Source organism: Haliotis asinina, chromosome 3 (assembly GCF_037392515.1).
Source record: "Haliotis asinina isolate JCU_RB_2024 chromosome 3, JCU_Hal_asi_v2, whole genome shotgun sequence".
In the NCBI taxonomy this organism is placed as follows: Eukaryota; Metazoa; Mollusca; class Gastropoda; order Lepetellida; family Haliotidae; genus Haliotis; species Haliotis asinina.
Genome location: NC_090282.1, coordinates 11,204,989 through 11,228,877, shown reverse-complemented (window position 1 = coordinate 11,228,877; position 23,889 = coordinate 11,204,989). Strand labels below are relative to the sequence as shown.

General features: G+C 40.7%; 1 protein-coding gene and 1 pseudogene across 1 annotated transcript; both read right to left on the bottom strand.

The window, feature by feature from the left end:
- Positions 1–5,751: 5,751 nt before the first annotated feature.
- LOC137279215 (uncharacterized) lies at positions 5,752–13,239 on the bottom strand. Its single transcript, XM_067811716.1, has 7 exons — positions 13,159–13,239; positions 12,047–12,095; positions 9,668–9,809; positions 7,942–8,095; positions 7,465–7,673; positions 6,677–6,825; positions 5,752–5,949 (listed from the first exon to the last, which is right to left on the bottom strand). The coding sequence occupies exons 1-7, from the start codon at positions 13,205–13,207 to the stop codon at positions 5,805–5,807; spliced, it is 897 nt and encodes a 298-aa protein (XP_067667817.1). The 5' UTR covers positions 13,208–13,239; the 3' UTR covers positions 5,752–5,804.
- A 1,024-nt stretch (positions 13,240–14,263) lies between these two features.
- LOC137277382 (uncharacterized) lies at positions 14,264–23,463 on the bottom strand (annotated as a pseudogene).
- Between the last annotated feature and the right edge of the window lie 426 nt (positions 23,464–23,889).

Sequence of the window (23,889 nt, the reverse complement as noted above, 5' to 3'; positions counted from 1 at the left end):
ATATATTTCCTTTGTTGATTATAAGTATAGTGTTTCCTATATTCCTGAAGTACTGGTCAGTATGCAGTAATTTTTAAAGTACACATCTAACGTGTTTTTAACAGCATCTATGTGTCCTGGATATACTTGAAATACAACGTGATTAGCACTGATACAGAATATTTGCAATTAAATTCACAATGATTTCTAGCGACTGGTTACGCAGATTTTATGTACGTTTCGTAGATCTGATCTCTGTGTGCTGAAAAAACGACAACACATAGTTCTACCCCGCATTCAGCAGTATTCCAGCAATATCACAGTGGGGGTCACCAGAAATGAGCTTCACACATTGTGTCCGTGCAGGGAATCGAACCCGGGTCTTCAACGTGACGAGCGAACGCCTTAACTATTAGACTACCCCATCATCCTTGAGTGTCAGGGTAGGAACTACTTTGAGTACAAATATATGATTATGTGATGTTACATATCACACCAATTGAACTACATACGCACATTGCATTCAGATGTCTGTGTCATATGTCTTTGGCTTGATGTACGAAATCAGTGGGTAATGACCGTAGCGGTCAATAGGGTCATAACATTATTTCTAGTCTATCTAATAGATGTAATCGGCCTTCCGCTCCATTTCCAGAGTAGAACCCCGGAACTATTAATTCATGTCTTTCTCCACGTATATACACAGCGTTAAGGCCCTTACTCCTTGGTGTTTAGCTTCAAATTATTCAATGCTACAAAAAGTACTAAGAGGGGAAATTGAAACTCTTTTCTTATTTTACATTTTTTCTTTTATGCTTGACAAGATTTTGGAAAAGCTTGCAAAATATGCGGATCTCGCCTTTGAAATGTCTCGCCTGCATCCCAAGTGCACTGTAGTGAGGTTACCCATTGTTCTCGGTGCCTTTGGTTTGGTACCTCCTGATCTCTTGGCGCAGATCTGGGCCTCCGTTTACGAAGCAGCAGTAAGGTGATCGTAAGTCTCCAAGGTAACCTTAGTGTAATGTTAAAGAATGGGACTTATGATAAACCTTAGCAGAGGTTGCTTCGTGAAAGGAGTGTGCCCCATGAGAGTGTGCGGGTTCTCCACCGGGAGCGCAGACCTTCTGACATTCTGGGTAATGCAGAAGTCTGCAGTGTTGGGAAGCCTTCATATTCTCAGGAACGCTCTTGTCGGGTTCGACTAAGCAGCGTTTCCTGTTAGAGGTCTGGGCTGTGTGTAGAGGTTGCAAGAACCATGAGCTGATGATGAGCCTCACCAGCCTGACTGTGCCGTTAATTCAATTTTGCGCCGCCTTTATCAGTTTTCCAGCAATGTGACGACAGGGGACACCAGAAATAGGCTTCACAAATATTACCCATGTTGGAAATGAAACCCGCGTTTTCTGCGTGACGAGCGAACGCTTTAACCAGTAGGCTACCCCATCGCCCTCCCACCGAAAATAAAAAAGCGTTCACATATTGTGAGGTTTGTACACAAACATTCCAATCCTGGCAAACAGTTGTTATACCAATGCCATGCCGTAGAAGCCATGTGAACTAACATTAACAAGATATGTGTTTCTGTGTGAGTTGTGTGCTACCTCATACCATATCACGTTCGCACTCACATAAATAACAAGAGTCACTAAAACATTCTCGTGGAACCTGTCACAGTCGTCAAACCTGTTGTATCTGTGGAACCTGTCACAGTCGTCAAAACTGTTGTATCTGTGGAACCTTTCACCGCTGTCAAACCTGTTGTATCTGTGGAACCTGTCACCGTCGTCAAACCTGTTGTATCTGTGGAACCTGTCACCGTCGTCAAACCTGTTGTATCTGTGGAACCTGTCACCGTCGTCAAACCTGTTGTATCTGTGGAACCTGTCACCCTCGTCAAAACTGTTGTACCTGCTGTGAGGTGAACTGTATTTTGAACTGTATTATGCCGTTGACATATTTCAAGAGATGACCGAACATGTCAGCTGTGTACTTCTGAGCGCATCATTATAATTTTAACACTAGACACTTTGTGGAAACATTAATTAAACCTCCCAAATATGACAAAGTTTACAATTATATATGCGATTCAATCTCGACACTTCGTAAATTTATCAAAATATATGATACATCGATCATCCCTTGTCAGACAAAAACACTAACATGTTGTTTGCTTCTGTTTGTCTGCTGTCTTAAATTTGAATTTGTATTTGTATGTATATTTATGAGAATGAAGAACTGATTTTGAAATTGCTATCTGCTGAACTGTAAATGTAACAGTTTTCAAACGCAGATGTTGACGGTGAAACGGATGCAAAACAGCCAATATTGTGCACCGTCAGCAGGATACTCTGGTATCCAAGTACATATACACTGCGTCATTGTTAGTATGGCAGGTTGGTATCCAACCACATATACACTGCGTCATTGTTAGTATGGCAGGTTGGTATCCAAGTACATATACACTGCGTCATTGTTAGTATGGCAGGTTGGTATCCAACCACATATACACTGCGTCATTGTTAGTATGGCAGGTTGGTATCCAAGTACATATACACTGCGTCATTGTTAGTATGGCAGGTTGGTATCCAACCACATATACACTGCGTCATTGTTAGTATGGCAGGTTGGTATCCAACCACATATACACTGCGTCATTGTTAGTATGGCAGGTTGGTATCCAACCACATATACACTGCGTCATTGTTAGTATGGCAGGTTGGTATCCAAGTACATAAATGTTGGACAGAAACTGTCTAATCGTAGGCAATACATGGCATAATTAATAAACTCTAATATCGGCCTACATTCTCATCCTCGATTACAGAAATGAACGTGCGTTTAGGTTGACATTCCATGTATTCCTTAGAAGCTGACATTCCATGTATTTCTTAGAACTTAATGGAACGCTGGTCCATCATCAAGATTTTCTTCTTAAACGATTCATAGATCAAACCGCAACGGCTGTTTGATGATCGCTGTTCACCCCGGACACTCAGTCTGGACCTGTTTTAGAGTCCTGACTTATTAAAATTTCAGAATACAACATAAACACATTTCACATTTGTTTGTTATTTTTTTTCGCTTTCACAACGAGATCGTTTACGGACCGAATTCCAATTAACGTATGATTCGAAATTTTGGAATCGATATGTAACAACATTATCATTGACCGTTTTAACCCGCTTAAAGGAGTGTTTGTTTGACGACAGGTGGTAAATGTGTTTCTTGGAGCATGTTTCATGATGTTGCCTTGGTTGAATTTGCTTTGGATTATTTTACATGATCCAAGGACGAAAGTAAGTCCATTGTCAAAAGTCAGATATGTATGTCACTCCTACTGATAACCTTTTGCCAATCCCTGGCAGACATGGACTGATAGGTGAGTCAATGACTCTTACAGTGAACCTAAATTTAATAGTGTTGTATAAGCACAACAGGAATAGTTATTTTGATTTAAAAAACAGTGTCGTCATATCTGTAACAATATTTCCTTTCATTGTAAATACAAATTATTATGACATTCCCGAAACAGTTACCAGATGAACCTTCTCTAAATATGGATTGGTCTTCCCAGTTAGTTCAACCTGACATTTCCAAAACTTCACATCTTAGTTTTGAAATAGACTGGCGCTTAACATTTTACTCTCGGTTTATATCTCATACAAGTTTCATACAAGAAACAGCATCGCACCTACTAAGCTTGTTGCTACCGTTTCTTCTGTAGATATTAGTAACAAAATCGCCTTATTACAAGATCGTTTCATGACGTTACAAGTTAATGCAAGGCGTTTCTCACAGATTAACCGCGTCATGAAATATAGCCCAGCTACCAAATCTCGCTGTCCAAATGTTATACGTTGGTTGTTGCAAAGCTAATCGACGGACTCCCATTTAAATTGTCACAACATCCTGACGTTGTGATGCTTCATGTCTACGTAGCTACGAGGTCAACGTTATTTGGCGCTAACGTATTTTACGTCGTCTTACGTTCTATTTAACGTTAATAGTTGAACTGTTTTCTCAGTAGCGAACAGTAAGAAACAAAGCAGAATCCACATCAATATGCTTATTCGTGAATTTGCATGTTTGGGTTGTGTGTTTTCTGTAGCTGAAGAGTGATGAAAAAATCCCAAAGTGGAAAAAAATATGTAGTGTATAGAAAACTGTCGTTACACAAAGTTATAAGAAACTTTGCTAAATATTACGTTATGACTAGCCAAAAGGATAACATTTCCTCAGCGTATATCTGCAACGTTTTTATTACGTTCTGACATGACGTTATAAAATGACGTAATACTAATGACTGTGACACCACTGTGTCATGACGTTACCAATGTGCAACCTTCTCACAACGTTAGGAGGTGACGCTGTGCGAGTACAACAACAGTCCTACCTTATACTATGGCATTTTCTACCATAGAGCACATCTGTTACGTGAATGGTCATTACTGGTTACGTGAAACCAGCAGACAAAGCGCTTCAATGGGAATAGTTAAAACTCCTTCAAACTGACTTTGAGAAGTTTCATTGTGATTATGTCGCGCTGTGTAACCGACTGTCTTGAGAAGTGACCCATTAATGATAAAGTCATCTCACACGTTCATTGTTTGTTTGTGGTGTTTCGAAGTTGTCATGTATATAACATTGACAGCATTTTCTTCTGTCATTCTTCAGTTGTGTTATAAATCAATGTACATTGTTCTGCAACCATTTGTATTTTTCCTAGCTGTGATTTTCGAATATCAAACAATTTCCAGGGATTGGGATAGAAAACTTTAACAATGGGCCATTCTCTGAATTTGGAATGGGGCACGACCCTTGTATCAATAGTGTTACGAGAGTGTATTTCCCGTGATTTGAGATGTTATTAATTATTATTGCTGTGGCTGTAATTGAGTCACAATATTAAAGGTTTTAGTGTTAGTTATTATGGGTCACATTTCCTACGGAGAATTATTTAAGCGGCAGTACTTTAAGGGCAGTACTTTAGAGTTACCTCCCTGTGAAAAACCATGTAAACAAGAGTCCCCTAGTGTCTAGAGCATACGTTAGTGGCGATGGTCGTATGTGCTCGAACTTCCAGGAAATGACTGAATGTATATATAAATGCCAGGGGCCGTGTTGGGGACGGACACGGACACATTCACTGGAGTATATACACCGTCGCCAACAGATCCGTCAACGCTTGAATCTTCATAGCCGCCGCCAGCCTGGTCGCTGTGTTACATTCTGCATAACTGTTTGCCTCTCGCACTAAGACCTTAGTGAGTTAGTTATAAATTTTGTGACCTATTGCCTTAGATTTTGTCTCGTTTGTATTGTATTTGAAATCGGTATTGTGAAATAGACTTGTGACTTTCTTTAACTTGCTCTCTTTGCTAATAATAATATATGCTTTAGACTTGTCTTTGTTCTGTTTTGCTGGTTCACAGTGGATTTCTTACACCTTTTGTCACGGCAAAATTCTTAACCGTAACAATAGTAAACTTCAATTTTAATGGGCCATATTGAAGTCTAATGTGCAAAATGGCCCATGGCCCCTGCCTTTCCCAATCCCTGAATTTCAAACAAGTATTTTTAACACTGCATCTATTCTAGTTTTTGCAGAGGATTTATATCATAGAGAAGATGTGTTCGTAGTCAAAATGTACGAACACATACTTAGATGAGCAAATTCCGATTCCTGTATTCTTGGGCATTTTAAACCATCGATAAAATATGCTGGCGAGATTACTGTACTCTTGCCTTACGTCCTGATAAGAAAACCATATCTTTGAGAAATGCCGTTTATTGAGCTTTCTATGGCAGTTGCTTTCCCCGGACAGCTATTGGCATGGTTTGAGGTGACTGGCTATTTGAGGGTTGTTATTGGTGTAGGCGTAAGACAGGGCGGCGAAAAGCTGAGGGTCATGGTGCTTGATGTAGCTGCGTGACGCCTGCTCTGATGGACACGGCCTGGACGTACCACACCTGAATAATATACAATCCTCCAGTTCAAAAATATTGTTTGTAAATTACAGGGGAAAGCCGCGGTGGCTGAGCGGATTAGGTGGCTGGCTGAGCGTGGCGGCGATTAGATGCAAAGCTCTGAGGGTGTGCGTTCGATTCTCAGATTGGACTCCACCCAACGAAAGTACTTGAATATGTATTCAAAGGAGAATTGAGTTGAGTCCCGAATATGACATATGTTACATGTAAAATACATGTTAGACGATTCGTAAAAACGGACTTGAAAATGGGTAACCAAATTCCTAAAATTTGCGTTGTCCCACCAATGGTAGGCAGTGAAGATACATGCGAAGTGCTGGACGAAATTGTTACATCGTTGTTGATGAACCGGTGGAGGTGGGAGGGGGATGGGGTGGGTGGGTGGTGGTGGTGGGGGATGCATTGACTGCTGATGAACAGTATAGTTCCCGAGCACTGAACTCTTTACGTGTTCATATTTATGCTGGTACGAAGACCTGTGATTGCGAGCTCGTGTGTTAATAGTAGGGTGGCTAGTTTGTCCTGGAGTTCGAGGTGTAGATGACAGGAACTGAACTGAAGTTTCTCGTAATCCGATTGGATCCATTAGTTCTACAAATCGTCCTGGACAGACAACACTGTCACATTCAGTATTGCGATACTGTAAAGAAGTACTTCAAATTGCAATACCATTCTGGCTTAATCTCCACTCTGTTATGTAGCTACTCACATGTCCATCCCTCCTGTGACGTCAGTTCTGAGGATTGACATGAAGAAGGAGGAAGTGGCTTCTGCCCAGTACTCATCATGGTTCGCCATGGCGTATGTGTTTAATGTCCACAGACGGTTTGTCTTGGCATGGTTGTATGCAGCGATGATCTGGAATTAATATTATTAAGATATTGTTTATCAATGTTTATTTTGGATGACTGCAAAAAGAGAATCTCTTGTGGATAGCTATGACTGTTGCATGACATGTTGTACATGCAGCACACGTTATGTACCATTTGTGTTTGATTTGTGAGTCAACTAGGATTGATGACACCAAGCATCTTACGACCCCTCATAGACAAACATCGAGGGTACACAAAGCCATGTTCCCCTCGTGACCAGTGAACAACTTATATTATCTTACCTCACACATAAATGTCGTTTTCTGATTGGCCAAGCGCTCTTCTATTATTGTCAGTTATCCTACTTACAAGCGAGGTACACCGCTGCCAGTGGCAAATCATTCGGTACTTCGTGGTTGTACTTCTTTATCTCGAAGAACATTGCAGCGCATGATGCTCGGAAATTACCGATGTTTTCCGAGTGCGAGGAAGGTACATGAGATTGGATGAATGTTCACGCAAACCAATTTTATTACAAACTGATCTAACATGTCACTTTCCGAAACGACAGCTTTTGTTGAAAGGATGTTATACTTTATAAGATAAGTGAGTTGTTTAAAACTACTGACGTGACGTAATATCCCTCCATTTAGAATGCAGCTTAAGTGCAAAACACACTGCTTACCTTATTTCTCCAAGTAGAAGGCATGTATGCCATGGTTAGATGGCCGAATTCGTGCACGAGAAGATTCTCCTTGTGACCGTATCCATCATGGCTGTCACAGAGGACGTTGTGGTCAACTACCACGCTACGGGAATTAGACAGTGCAGCTAGGGTTTCGTACTTGCGTCCGTCAAACGTACACGTGTGTGAGCAGCTCCCAGAGCATTTACCTTCATCGAGAATAGATTGATCCGCTTTTACGACTGTTTGATGTTAAGTTGCATGTGAGTGATAGAGTATGGTTATAGCTTTTATCTTTATTTTAGCAATACCACGATTGGAGAATGAGCTACATGCTTAGTATCTATGTGGGGAATCCAACCCGGATGTTCAGCGTGACGAGCAAACGCTTTAACCACTAGGCTACCTCACCGACTTAAGTACCATGTACACTGCTTTTACTGCTGTACGGTTCTAACGCAAAAGTTATAGCCTTACCATGGCAGGCCGCTGTGTCAGCCAGATTGGCGTTCTCTGGGAAAGCCGTCAACTTGTCGCTGGTGGTAAACACACCGACACCATGTGACCTTGTTAGACCATGGAACACGTCATACGGCATGTGACGGGTCATCAAACTGACGATCAAAGCTGCCTGTATGTAAAAGAACAGCATGTATGAAACTTACGAAAACTTGTTTAAATTTGTTTAAATAATCAGCGTGTATCATCACCTCCATGCTAACCTTCTAGCGCCTCTTAGGCTTGGGTTATCCGGGGTATTAATAGTGAAATCGTGCGCTTTGAGCAGGATGTGAAGCCTGGGAAAGCGCTATAAAAATTCTGAATGGACCTGATCTGCGCCATAGGACAGTGAGGAGTGTGACGACAATGTGCGAGATACGCATATTTAGCATTCTTTCCCGAATCTTGCCACACGTAGCTGGCCAAAGGACAGAACTTTCAGTGCTATATATGAATTCATTGGTTTTATCAAACAGGACAAGCACAGGTTTGTTAGCTTGAATTCTTCTGAGCCTGTATATGAGCCTGTTCCAAAGGAGTTTAATTTTCCATGACGTCCTGTGCATGTTCAGGGTCGTACCATGGATGGACCTCGGAGTATAGCAGAGAGCCATGCCATCATTGATATCATCATATGCTGTTTGTGCCAAAGAAGGGCATCCACTGACAAGATGTTGGACAGTGTCTGCAAATTTTGGCGATTGCGTGAGGGGAGTGACTGGTCTTGGGCAGCACAAGGAAAACACTCTGGTTGACATGTAAGACCAGCCGACTATATCCAGCCGAAGGAGACTGTGGTATTGCTGTTCTGTCACACATACTGTATCTTCACACGATGGCAGACAGTTGCTCCACAAATGACCGACTCTGGGCAGATTTGGTGAGTGACCATGAACAAAATCAAGCTCGGATTCTGTCCAACGACACTGGCACGCTTAAAATATCTGTGGAATTCCATGCCTTCAACACGAGTCTTGGCATGCATCACCAGAGGATCATCCGATAAATAAATATGTATACTCCGAAATTCTATCACGAAGACCACAGTCATTGATTGGCATACACGAAATCCTGGCATATATATTGTGGTGGGCTCCGTTACAAGGTATGATCCTACAGACGGCCAAGATTCTTGGTCTTGTTTTGTCCAGTCCACTACTTCAAAGGAATAAGAAAGCACTGGCACACCAAATGTATTGGTGGCTTTGACTTTGGTTCGATCATTTAGGTCTGAGCTCCAGACTTTCTTCAAGCGAGTGTTATATATGGTCGAAGTTTCAGATGAAGAGTATAACATTTGTCAAGTCGAATATCATGACAATATCGTTAGAAAAGGACTCGACAATGAGCTGCTCTTTCAGCTGGTATCTCCTTTGGCAAGGCGATGGCTAAGCGGTGTTGGGGATGTGTGCTGAGGGGGTTCGGGGTGGTAACCCTCCTCTCTGTTGAGCAGAAAGCTCAAAAGTTTTAAAGATGAAAAAAGCAATTATATAACTTTGTCCACATTTACCGCAACTCACTGCACATCATGGCTTCACACATTTATCGTGTTGTCTGACCAAAATGTGAAACGGTTCATTGCTGTGAACAGCACTACAAGACAATGCATAATTTTTCCTCATTACAACTTTGTAGGGGTGGATGCTCTAAGTTTGTTGTGTAGATGGACAAACAACGGGAATCAATGAACGAGAATGAATACCTTTTCATGAGCTGTGCCACTGACGTGTTGAGTCGCGTCGACACTAATGCTGGCTTCGGAAGGCCTGATGTCATGGATTGCACCACTGCGCACCACATACTTGTGTTTGAAAGACGCACGGTAGTCGTGGAGAGTTCTAGTGCTGCGATATTGAAAAACGAGAGGTTATTAATATGGATTATCTCTTATCTCGAATGTAATCTGTCATTTATTATCTATTACCCACTTACAAGAATTGTCGTGTGATCACTTTTCAAACTGGAAAATGGTGGCTAGAGTATTGTATTTTTCTTTCAGTTTCCAGATACAATTATTTATTAACAATCAAAGCAGAGAATTGCGCTCAAACTCGACAATTATGGTTAACACATTTTCGGGAATCACATTTTGTGTTCACACAAACAAATTCACCAAAAATGGCACCATTAAGATACCTCGAAGTCGGTATCATGTTGGCCTTCATCGGCATTGCTAACGGCATAGCGTCGTCTTTACATGGAATCAATGCATCGGTTGATGAATACCATAAGCGCTTCCATACTCTGCGAATTGCTGAAATGCCTGATCGAGTCCAGCCAGAGTTGTCTTCTTTGACTCCCGTTCCAAAGGTGTTCTACTGGTTTGAGAGCAGGCCATTGGATGCCACGCTGTCTTATGAAGTCCAGTGATGATCTGGCGGTGTAGGTACGAGCGTTGTCTTGCTGGAAGATGTGATTTCAGTGACGTTCAATATTTGGTACAAAGTGGCGTCTTATGTTTTGGTGATTTCAGTGACGTTCAATATTTGGTACAACGTGGCGTCTTATGTTTTGGTGATTTCAGTGACGTTCAATATTTGGTACAACGTGGCGTCTAATGTTTTGGTGATTTCAGTGACGTTCAATATTTGGTACAAAGTGGCGTCTTATGTTTTGGTGATTTCAGTGACGTTCAATATTTGGTACAACGTGGCGTCTTATGTTTTGGTGATTTCAGTGACTTTCAATATTTGGTACAAAGTGGCGTCTTATGTTTTGGTGATTTCAGTGACGTTCAATATTTGGTACAAAGTGGCGTCTTATGTTTTGGTGATTTCAGTGACGTTCAATATTTGGTACAACGTGGCGTCTTATGTTTTGGTGGTTTCAGTGACGTTTAATATTTGGTACAAAGTGGCGTCTTATGTTTTGGTGATTTCAGTGACGTTCAATATTTGGTACAACGTGGCGTCTTATGTTTTGGTGATTTCAGTGACGTTCAATATTTGGCACAGCATGTTGTCTTATGATTTGGTGATTTCAGTGACGTTCAATATTTGGTACAACGTGGCGTCTTATGTTTTGGTGAATATATCGCGCAGCTGTCACGCCATTACTTCGTCGTGGATCATGATTCTGGAACACCACGGGGCCAACTCTCAAACTGAGACTAACTGCACCCCACATCTTGATGCCTTGAAAACCCCACGAGGCTCTTTCATGAATACTTGCTCTGAAAAACCGTCCCCCACGTCCTCCATATGCCCTCAATCTGCCATCGACTGTCGAAACATCGGCTCTCATCAGAAAAAGGACCGTTCTAGTTTATCGATAACGTCAATTTCGATGCTGTGTTCCCATTGCAGTCGGACGGGGCGGTAGTGAGCGATGGGGACAGACCCATGATATGGCCGGTGACAGCAGAGGTTTCTATTGCACAAACGTCGACACTTTGTATCAGCAGTACATGGTCTCATGTACGTCCCAATGGTCTGGCGAACTGTTTCTGTAGCGCTGGTGAAGCGATACTGCACATGGTTGCGCACAATCTGTCGGTCTTGACGTTGTGATGTTACTGCAGGTCGTCCACTCTGTGCACCGTCTTGGATGCGGTTAGTGGAAGTGATACCGTTCCTACCGCCTGCTTTTTTAGGCGGTCGATATTTTTGGTCGATATGCATTTTCATCATAAATACACACTAATTTTGGTAATTACTGTCAATTTGGATTGATAAACATGTTAACAAAGCTGTACAATCATAATTGAGACACCACCTTGTAAGAAAAGAACATGTACGTGGTTTTGAAAAGTTGCGTTTCTTTTCAGTTTACGTTCAGTTACACATTCCAAAGATATACAACTAGCATCGGAGAGCGGCTGTTCTGCGCTGTTAAGATGCTAACGGCAACGGTCACCTGACAAACAGTTTACATAACCGCTCCTAATGTCAGTTGCCTGGCCAACACAAGATAATTTGCCAGCCAGAGAGTTTAACATTTCTGAGGCTTTAAAGAAAAATCAGATTCGTCACAAATACCTTTTACCAGTCTGTGGAAATGAATCGTGTCTAAACGGACTGTTAATGGCATTATGCATTTGCTTCATTGGGTTAAGTACTAATCTTGACGACTATATACGTACCCGTTTAATCCCGTGTCAGATAGCGGAGGGGAGGGGATAGCCACTACAGCTGAAAATGAGAAAATGGACACATGTCGAGATTGTAATGCAGCTTCATTTGTAACTTTGAAGAAGGGATGGGAGAGTCGAGTCAGTATGGAGTCTGTATGGATTTCAGTTTGACATTGTAACTGAAACCTTAAAAAACCCTTGTGCTGTCGATCTTCATTCACGGGCTGTAGATTGTTACGCTACTTCATTCACAATGTGTCATCAGCTGAACAAGTCAATAGTGATTCGCATGTAACATGTTATATTCGGGATAACTTCGTTATCTGAAAAGTACAGATTCTAGTACTTTTGTTGGGTTGAGTCCCAGCCGGGATTCCAGTGAGTGATTGAGTTTAGATTTACCCCACACTGCGCAATGTTCCAGCTATATGACGGCGGTCTGTAAATAATCGAGTCCGGACCAGACAATCCAGAGATCAAAAGCATGAGCATCGATCTGCGCAATTGGGAACCGATAACATGTGTCAATCAAGTTAGCGAGCATAACCATCCGATCCCGTTCGTCGTCTCTTACGACAAGCATAGTCGCCAGCCTCGATTCGAACCCACACCCTGTGTTCACAGTGATTCGCACGCATGAATTCGCTCCACTGTGTCACCGTCTAAGAAATAGCACAAGGCGATGATTTGTCAAATTCGTCTTAATGGTAATTATAAAGGTGTTGTTTTAAATGCCCAAAGTGAATCCCATTCTTCTGTTTCAACAATCGTATTCGGTCTACGCTTTTTTGTGGTTTATAGCTGGCAAAAAGCATGATTTTCATTGTTTCTCGGATGACAATGTAAAGAATATTTGCTGTATATATGGCGCTTGACAACATTTTAACATGTTTGGCGCTTCTAAGCTTCATTTGAAGCACTTTAAACAATGATCTTCGTTCTTTCTTTTAAAGATCCCAAAGCACCAAATGTGTACTTACTTGTGTACGTCAGTTTATGATCATGGGAAAGTGCATCTTGTTTCACATCTCTGATCAACTGACGTAGCTTTGCTTGTTCATGCATGTCATATGTATGTGATACAAACTTAAGATACAATATAACTATAAACCAAAACTCACCAACAGCTTGTAATACGAATATTAGCAACATGCTGCGACAAAATATCATGGTATATTGTGAAATTATCTCAGGCCTCTTTCTATCTCAAAGCTGTTGTTTCAAACATTTTCTCACAGCTATTGTCACGAGTGAATAGTCCTCTGATAACGTTACCAAGGATACGATAACCAATGGTGTTGCGTGAATTAAAAAATGGGAAGAAACGCATAGGTGATTTTGGGAAGAATGGACTCATGAAGGCAAAACAACAATACAAATATACGGCTGGTATTTCTTTCAAAAATGTTGTCTTTGTGTGACAGCTTCAGCGTCCGAACACGGCAATATTAACTTTCCGCCTTGTTTTAGAAGCATTTGAAGACATTCACCAAAACGTCATCAAGAAATTCGACGCGTGAAGGTCCAGGTTTGAATATTGGCCTTCAGTAAACCATGCTTGTCGTAAGAGACGACTAATGGGATCGGGTGGTCAGGATCACTGACTTGATTGACACATGTCATCAGTTCCCATTTCCCGGATCGATGCTCCTGTTGTTGATCACTGGTTTGTCCGGTCCAGACTCGATTATTCACAGACCGCCGCCATATAGCTGAAATATTGCTGAATTTGGCGCAAACGTAAATTAACTCACTCACTACTGCTATAGTGCGTACTGTGTGTGTCTGTTTGAGGTTAAAAACGTCATACCAAGCATTATTCCAATTGTTTGATCAAGTTAACAACAATTAAAACATCAAGCTTAGGGTCTTTTAAATTTGTTGCCATCAGTGACATAAATAAATTAATACATTTCATTAGTTTTGCACTCCACATACTTATGTAACTCTGCATGTGTTTGTGACAGATGGCTTCAGTAATAAGTCAAGATACACCGTTTCCCCAACACCTGCCTCACAATGTATAGCGTCATCGTAATCATTGTGGATTTCTTGAACGGTACGAGGAATCTTTCCTCAATATTCATATTGAAGAATATATGTTAGGTCAAACAAAAATGTTACTGTGTTAGGCAAAGCAATATTTATTTTGGATTTTTCAGTTATAAATCATACATCCGAATAACATTTAATGACATATGTATTTTTATAGAATATCGTCATAGACTAGATGCATGGTCTAAGTCCGCTCCTGATCTGTGGTCTGTTGTTGGTGTAGGCGTATTCGAGAACTTCAAACAATCGGGGGTCATGCCTCCTCAGGTAATCTCTTGAAGCTGCTTCGGAGGAACACGCTCGAGACGTGCCACACCTGAAACGAACAATCATGATTTATCTTTTAATTATCATATACATTATAAACGTTAGTAATTTTAAAGATCATGTTCTAACTTTGTAATCGTCTACATTGTACAGGAATAATATCATTGAACCAGACCCTTATTATGAACTCACATGAGGATTCGACATAAACGCCAATAAAACAGGTTTCAGAGGAACCACGATTAAACGAAACAGTTACAAACTACTTAATCACACCGACTCCAGAACGACATGGTTGAAAGTGGGCACGTATTTACTCACAGATTCATCCCAGCCGAGACGTCAGTTCTAGTGATAGACATGAAGAAGGAGGAAGTGGCCTCTGCCCAGTACTCATCAGCATTCACCATCCCATATTCGCCCAGTGTCCACAGACGGTGACTGTAGGCATTACTGTACGCAGCATGAATCTGTAAATGAGACCCTCTGATCAGTCACACTGCGTCACGCCTGTCCCCTAGGTCACAACGGTTACCATCCACACAACCAGTCTCTAGTTCAGTCCACAAACCCAACAGTTATTGTGATGTTAGGGCACATTCTGCACGAAAACCTAAAGAATAGTTTTAATGAACTCACGGGCAAAGGAAAGTAAACAGTTTTTTATTTTGTATTTTGGGCAAAGTTGTCCAAGTAATTTTTTTAAAGCCGAAACCGTCTGCTCAGACACATACTGATCATTCTCCCAAACGCAGCATGTTGGCTGTGTCGGAGCAAGTGAATTTGCAAAAACTGGTAAAACATGCATGTCATAGATTTTGCAAAATGCTTGTCTAGAAACGTTATAAAAAACAGCGAATTAGTGGCCATACATCTCCGCTGACAGAAGACCACCGAAGTTATGCCTCGGTTAACAGCGAAAGAGGGCCATAGGTATGATGCAGGTAGGCACCAACAACAGCCACACTGCCACGGCCCTGAACTGTACATGTGGTACCATCATCAGGCTTTTCCATCGCCAAGATCGCCATCTGCGTACTCTTCATCTGCGCAACAGGGCCATCACGGCAAAGGTAACGGCGGCGACGGCTCCAGGATTAGCCGACGTGCTGTGCTACGACATCTACTTTCAACTGGTATCAGAGTTCGACGTCCAATAAGTGTACGTCGCTGTCAGGTACGACATTGGCAGCGCGTGGTTTTTAAAGACGAAAATCGACGCAACACGTTCCATAATGATTTCCATTTCATTTGATTTTGTCGATCATTAATAAGGGTGTTCACTTTCTTTTTCCCACAAGTTAAGTTCTCTTTGAGCATTGTCAGTGGGATTACACATCATACAGGAGTCAGTGGGATTACACATTATACAGGACATCGGCACCGCAGTGGATTCACAAAAGGAATCTACAACTAAATGTTGACCACCAATCTGTCGGAACATCGTATTTAGCTTTAACTGCATTATGGATCATTTATGATATATACAAACACTTGATCAAAGTTTAAAACATTGAATCTTCTAATCCAGTATTAGCATTAGCATTATCATGGTGTTTGAGAATGTACATCGCTATATGAAACAGAGAAAGTTGTTTTCCAAGATGCTTCACTTTTATTTGCTTTGCTAACCTACTGCCCGAGTATCAGGCCTTTAACAGACTTTTAAAAACGTATATGTTTGTTTGTAAAGGTATGCCGATATGCTGGTGCACAAATGATCGTATATCATCTAGCGAGAATACACTGGACCAAAGACACAAGTTGTGATTACAAACTCAACATAGGCAAATACCGTAACCTGCACTAGTCTACACATGTATTTTGAAAGAGGTTTTTCACATCAGGTTAAACAGACTCTTACAGGAAAAAAGTAACACTTATTTTAAGAAATGAAAATAGGGATTAAATAAAAAATGTATTATCAGTGTTATGAGGATATGTTTTGTTAATTTACATTTCACAAACATTTAGTATTAGTGATATTGGGTCACAAAAAGTTCAAAATACTGAGTGTGATTTGAACCCTTGAAAGTAGGCTATGCGATTCCACCTGTTAAGAGTAAGCTGAGGTGCTACACTAAGAGTTACCTCCTCTTCGTTATGCTTCACTGTAAGATTATGGGATTCATTCCAGTGGTTTCAGTAAGGTCCTAGAAAAATATAAATGGTCTTGTTGTGACGTAGATTTCTCTAGAATTCTCTGAGACTGTAATGAGTACATAAACTGAGGTTGTTGAGATGTACTGTTGACTACTATATTTGATTTACACTCGTCTACCTGCTAGCATCGATGCTTCAAAATCTTGTTGTTCCAATTCCAGAATCGTCAATCAAAACATGTTTTGTAGCTGGAAATACCAAGACTTTGGTGAGTTAATATTTCAGATTTTAATTCTATATTTTATTTTGTGACACAATCGTTTGCATTGGAAATGTGCACTGTCATGCAGGGTAACCTTGTTTATTGTTTATTCATTATTGAACATTACAGACTTGTCTATGTTCTGTTAGCTAGTTTGCGACTCGCGGTACTCTCGTAAAGGTAATTACTAATCTGTAACATCAGTTAATGGACGTGTCTTGTAGGGTGTGTTTTAAAGTTGACCAATTCTGTTTCAGTGAGTGAGTGAGTGAGTGAGTGTAGGTTTACGCTGCTTTCAGTAATTTTCCAACCATATTCCCGTAAATAATCGAATCCAGACCTGACAACCCAGTGATTAAGAGCATGAGCATCGATCTACGCAAATAGGATACAATGACATTTGTCAACCACGTCAGCGAGTCTGGCCACCCGATCAGTCGACTCTTACCACAAGCATGGGTTATCTAACCCGGATCTCCACGGGTTCCCGTTTCTGAAGAGTTGCTCCTTTTTGGTGGAAGATAAACAAACAGATCAAGACTTAAGCTCACTGGACGTTTAGTTTAAGAAACTGTTAAAAAAGAAACATAACAAGCTAGAAGTCATGCTGGTATTATGTTCAAACAAAATGCTTTTAGTTGTCTTGTTTTATTCTGCTAACACGATAATATACGTGCATTTAGAACTTCAAGCAATCAACGTTCACAAATGTAGTCTCACATGATATACATAGCTTGTGGTATAACAGGCGACAGGCGGACACATTTAGAGAAAATGATTCAGTGAATGTTCCTGTCAAATGTATGGTTCAGTAATAATGTGAACAGGTCTTCCGTGCAAGAGATCAACTTTCAATCAATCAGAAATGTGTTTAATATAATGAAGGTCAAGTATTTCGCTACTTTGTTATGTCAGCGTTAAATAATGGTCTGCAACAACTTGTTCATGCTTCTTTTTTGTCAGTAGTGTCTATATCTATACTATGTACAGTAATCGATAAATATGAATAGCAATTACATTTTAGCAATTAATTCGTTTGATGCGTAAAGTTGGCATGGCCATACTATCATTTTTTGTGTATGCTACAAGGATTGGACTGGTTCAGGCTTAAAGACCTTGTGGTCTTGTAACTGGCTTTTATCATCACAGTAAGAGTGTAGGCCTCCCTGAAACCATAATGAGAACAACCTCATTGCTTTACATTACCTTGCTCTCCCAATTTCTGGGCATGTATTTCATTGTCAGATGGCCAAACTCGTGGACAAGGAGATTCTCCTGATGTCTATAAAGGTCTTGGGCGTCACACAACACATTGTCGTCAAGCACTGAGCTGCGCGAATTGGTTAGACCAGCAATGGTTGACCACTTCCGGTTGTCAACTGTACATGTGTGCCTGCATGATCCATCGCATCTACCTGGCATCACAGAACATGGGTAATATGGAAAAGCACTTTCGCAAAATGGGGCACCTTGAGCGCCATTTCTCTAAGGCTACATTCCGCCAAGGTGTGATTCAATGAATAAAGACGTCTCAGACTAATACAACTTCTAGACGCATATCTTACCCCTTTTGTGAAAGAGAATGACAGCGATGATACAAACATACGATTCAACATCCAGTAGGAGTGGACGAATACTTCACTACCTCCAGATTGATGTTGGTTCAGACTCGTTCTTCCAGAATATGAAGTCAAAGGAATGATAACACCAAAATTAAAGTCGCTAGTGTAATCTTTAAAGTATACATTAAGGTTGCAAGGAATAGCCATGGATAAAACACCAGAGGAATACCAGTTATGCGTATTCAGTGGAACTTGCAATACACTGGATGAAGACAATAATCAGATGTTAACCACACTCAAACTCATTCGAGTGCCATCTACTATGTCGATTCGTTACGTAAATCGTCCATGATCTATGTGATTGTTACATATGGCACCATACCTCTACAGGCCGATGGGAGTTTTCAGGATAGACCACCATCCCCTCGGACTTGGAGAAGATCCCCACACCATGTGATCTGGCGAGACCGTTGAAAACATCATCAGGCATGTTCCGTACCATCAGACTTACATCAAGTGCGGCCTGGAAAATACATTATCACAACAAAAATCAATATAAAAAATCCCCATGTACGTTGTTCTGCAATATAAGACCGTGTGTCAGTGCGTAGGAGGTAATATGAAGCAAGCCAAATCAAAACTCATTGTATGATGAAGCTTTACATCTGTGAATAAGATTACTAATGCATGTCTGTAGCTAGCTGTCTCTGTATCATCCTCGTGATGAGAAGATATGAAACATTTGGTTTCCTTCGCATGGTTGTATTACTAGATACAGTTGGCTATTTGAATACTCTGGTTTGACTGCAAACTCTGAAGTGGTCGATGAAACCACGACGAATCTAAGCAAGTTTGTATTATAAATACAACAGAACCGTTACTACAAAACCCTCTGTGGAAAGCAGAGACAACTCTATGAGCCACCTACGTCGTATGCATACGCATTATGAATGACTTATATAAATAACATGCTGGCATGGCATTTGGAAGAATCCCTTTACTGCTTGCCATACTCAATTCAAGTTTTCATGCTCTAATCCCGATCCCATAAATTTGACGACCACATGATGGTCTTGGAAATATTTTCCCCTTAAACGGTTGGAAGTGAAAAAAACAATCAATGTTGTACCTTGTGTAGCGCCTCATCCGAAACGTGATTGGTGGCTGTGATGGTGATGTAGGGGCGGTCATTGAATGAGTGGTCATTTATGCCGCCGTTGTGGGTGACGTACTTGTATCTGAACGACGTTGCTGCCCGGTAAGGGACTATCCATTCCGTTCTGACATGATCATGTAAAGATAAAAGGTACGTCCGATGATGAAAGGGTTTTCACTATCGGTAGAATCAAGAGTAACGGTGATGTTTCAAACAATTGTTCAGGCCAACATCTTGTTTCATGTACTCTCTTGTGTGTCTGCGTTAATGAGACTGATTATATTTCTCAGTAACATGGACTGTTCTGTGTTTGTTATCCGGTTAATTACACGGTTGTAAACGCCGGAAAACGCGATATTGATCCACAATTCTACATTTACTCACTATAGTAAGCCTTTCAAAAATAGCCAAATGAGGATTATTATTAGAATAAACAAGAAGTAATTATAAGGCTTGGTGCATTTGTCTGATTTGGATAACAGTGACAGATTCTCCGCTTAACAATTGTACATAATTTGTGACCGATATCCCTCGAGAGCGATCCTGAAATAGTGAAGGTACCTGTTAACTACCACATCTTCTGGGAGCGGCGAATAAGCAGACACGCCTGCAACTGATAGAATATGTGACGTCAAAGACTGGAATATTATTATTGAATATGTGGTTGATTTACAAAATATAAATGACTTCACCATTTGGATCAACTTTATGAATAACAACTTCTTTATTTGACAAGCGCGACGTTTCGATACAGATTCTTATACCGTTGTCAAGAACAATATGTTGATGACCAAGAACTACATCTGTTGAGACAAAACAATTGAAAAACCATTACATGGAACAAAAGTGCCCTCAAGGACACGGCTGAGCTTGATGGACCAGTTAAGGTAATTGTCTGATCACACAACCGAAAAGCCACTACGGAGATAGCAAAGGGACAGCTAAACCGCATGCCCCACAGAAATACACATATAGGCAATAAACAGGCAAATTCCAAAATAAACAAATTGTCGTGATAGTCAGGGCCTGATTGCAAATCACTCATAGGACGCCTTTCTTTTACACCCACCCACAGGATCTTAAAAAGACCAACAAACTATCACTTGTTGGTGGAGTACAAATACATGTACAATAGTAATCCGATAACTATAGCTACTTACAGAATTGCGAGACCCTGAATATAATTCACTGTGTAAGTAAATGATGTAACACTGAGTAAGCCTACTTAGTGTATATAGACACATACACATGGCCTGAAATGACCTCACGATCTGCTCACAAATGTTTATTTAATTTATATATTTAGCTCAAAGATGAGAGTTGTTCTATGAACGCTACCCTGTTAGGTACAAGGATGATACATACTTATAGGCCTCCATCTGTCATCTTCCACGAGGCGTGGCAGAATCAGTATTAAACTTTTACTGCCGCGAATGAAATGATTTGACAAACGTTCCCGGAAAGACCGTAAAGATTAACGGTCTTTAACTGATTGTTTTGCCGAAGTTGTCGCCTAAAGTGCTAAATGGTGTTTCATGGACGTTGAATCTACGAGCAACGTGATTTCTTAAGCTTGCTTTGACTGGTGAAACGTCGCATTATCTGATCTTTTTCCGAGAACATTGCTAGCATTCTTCTTCAATAAGTTCAGGCGTACTGAAGTCGCTATATAATTTCCTGAACAGCGATCATGCTGGAAAAAGGAAAAAATGATATAAAAACGTCCGAAGGTTTCATAAGGAAACATCTAAACTGCCTGTAAATGTGTATTTACCTGCGAGACACAAAAGCAGAGCCAACACCATGGTACTCAGAAGGTGAACTATTTGTGGTGTACCTATGTTTTATAGTGTTATCGGAAAGGTTTATCAAAGCGCCTGATAGGTCCGTGATTGGATGGTTAAATGACGAAACACATTTCTGGGATGCCTCAAATACTGACGTTAGTGCTTAGATGTTTTGTGTGACGAATACGCAAGTGCAATGCATGTACGTAAGTATACATGTAGCTGCGAAGCTTATACGACACAATATCATAAATTGTGTTTCGTGTATTTGTCATAATGATGTTTCCGGTTGTTTAGGCTGCATATTATTTGAAATATTACATCTTGTTACGTGCATGTGTTGGGGGTGATTGTCAACCCCGGCATGAAATCTCAGTCACATCCGTGACTTGTACATTTATCATAGCTCTTCAATCCGGCACGTTGTTTGTTTGCTTTTTACTTTGTTGTGTTTTGTTTTTCAAATAATGTACATACTGTACATGGACACGTGTCCTTGATCTCCTTTTTTTAGGATCAGATTAACTTGGCGGTAACCAAAGGTCAGTTCAGTGTACAAACAGATTTCAAATATGCTAAAATGTATAAAATGTTACGTTAAAAAATGTGTGCCAAATACAGCTTCAGCAAATACTTTTATATAATTCGGTACAAGCATGACAAACTGCCAATCACATTCAACCGAAAGATAACCGCTTTTAGGTCCATTATCTGGACCGAAAACTCACGTTGGATGACCCGTCCAACAGATCCGCCCTTGTGGTGGTTCCAGATATTCGTGAATGTATCTCTACACGTTCTTGCAGTACGAGTCGGGGATTGTTAGGACAGAGGTGCTGGAATCCAGTACAGACTAGAGGACATTCCCAGTGCTTCTAGTGGTGTGGTGCTATTTAGAACTCGATACAGGGGGTCTTACCGCGCCGTACATAGCATAATAAGTTCGTGGACACAAAGCCGGTTTACTCAAATATCGTTTGCTTTTAACTTGGCTTGTGTAACTAAACTGAGCACTGGTCTGAAAAATATGTCAACGGTGTTACAGTTGTTAGCTTAATGAATATTCAAATCCATACATGGTGTTGACAAATGAATGATGATAATCCAGAGGAGAGTGGGTTTTGATTCCACAATCTCCTGAAATGATATAAATAGGAAATGAACAACTTCCAATGGCAAAACTATACAGACGTGAGTGAGTGAGTGAGTGAGTGTGAAAGTAATTTTACGTTAACCTTTAGGAGATGTGGATTTCATACATAGCATCTCTTTTAGACTTTGAGCCCGAACTTCCAGGTCAGCATGTGATCCGAGATCCTCCTAACCTGTACATATGCTTGCATTATGATTGCAACATTATGACGAACATTTAATTTAACACCTACAGATGGCACAGGAATGCAAGAATTTGATAAATACAATCCATACAATGGTTTATTTCTCTCTGTTCACAAACACACAAAATTAACACCATGATTAATAGAGGTACAGCAACATGTATCTGAGTGAATTTGCACACATCTGTTGTTTTCATGGTTGAGATATGGTCCAGTCTGTTATATGATCGAGGTTCGAGTTCAAGGAGAGTTCGGTGGCTGGCAATGTTGACAATGCGGTTTTAAATACCATTTCATTTTATTGAAATCAGACATAGATAGAATATCCTAGCATATATGCCTCCATATGAATGCATTTTGTTTAATGCATCAATTTCAATTTTGTAAAAATTACGAAAATAAAGAGAGAGTCCAAACATATGTTAAGGGTCAACATGTCCTCCAATGGCAGCTACACTGTCCAGAACTGGACAGAAATGTTGGACTTTCACAGGGATATTACATTTCATAATAATAACAATTATAAATACTGTTGGGCGTTACAGCAATGAGAGCAAGTCAGATGGAATCTGAGTAAGCTGAGGAAACTGAGTAAGAATATTTCTGAGAAGCTACTGCATCGTGTATGCATGCAGTGTATGGAGTAGAACGGTAATCCAACCGACTCCTTCGCCTGCATGATGTCGGTCGGTCTTAACTGAGAAAGTGAGGACTTCCTTTTTGCAACTTAGGACCAGTCACTTTCCAACTGCAATCGACAATCGCGTACTTTCCGGATTCGATGGTACTGCCGAAGATAAGTACTTGTATTGTAGTTCAGAGGCAAACCATACAAGAACTGGGGCCAGGTTATTAACCACGTTTTTCAGACGACGGAGACCTACCGCACAAAGACATGGTAAAGTCAATCCCCTAACTTGAAGACGTCATCGACAGAACGTAGGAGTGTTGCACGCTGAATTATCTCCCTTCTATAGTTCAGTGAACATTCACATTAAAGAAGGAACCAGTTTTGTCATTTATGTTTGTTTAAGTTTACATAATACAACGCACTGTTCTATGTCGCCCAAGTGTCCAATATGTACACGTCCATGCATGACGTCGTGACAGTAATAGCGATTCACATACAAATGTTTATGGAACATTCGATGTTCGTGAGAGAACATGGCGAATTCAGAAATGTGGCCGTGAATTAGGGTCTATTTTGGCGGCTGATACACAAGAAATACACTACTTACATGCTGACACGGTGATGTTCTAATTTGCGTTAACTTCACTCACATTGCCAGTCAAAAAGTCACAACGTGTTCCTTCGTTGTCAGC

What these genes read in the sequence shown, in the direction of transcription:
- LOC137279215 (XM_067811716.1), bottom strand. Translation starts at nt 13,207, where the DNA reads ATGATATTTTGTCGCAGCATGTTGCTAATATTCGTATTACAAGCTGTT. An exon ending in GTGGCACAGCTCATGAAAAG is followed by an intron (nt 8,096 to 9,667) that starts GTATTCATTCTC and finishes TTTTACATACAG; the next exon opens with GCAGCTTTGATCGTCAGTTT. An exon ending in TGACACAGCGGCCTGCCATG is followed by an intron (nt 7,674 to 7,941) that starts GTAAGGCTATAA and finishes TTCTCGATGAAG; the next exon opens with GTAAATGCTCTGGGAGCTGC.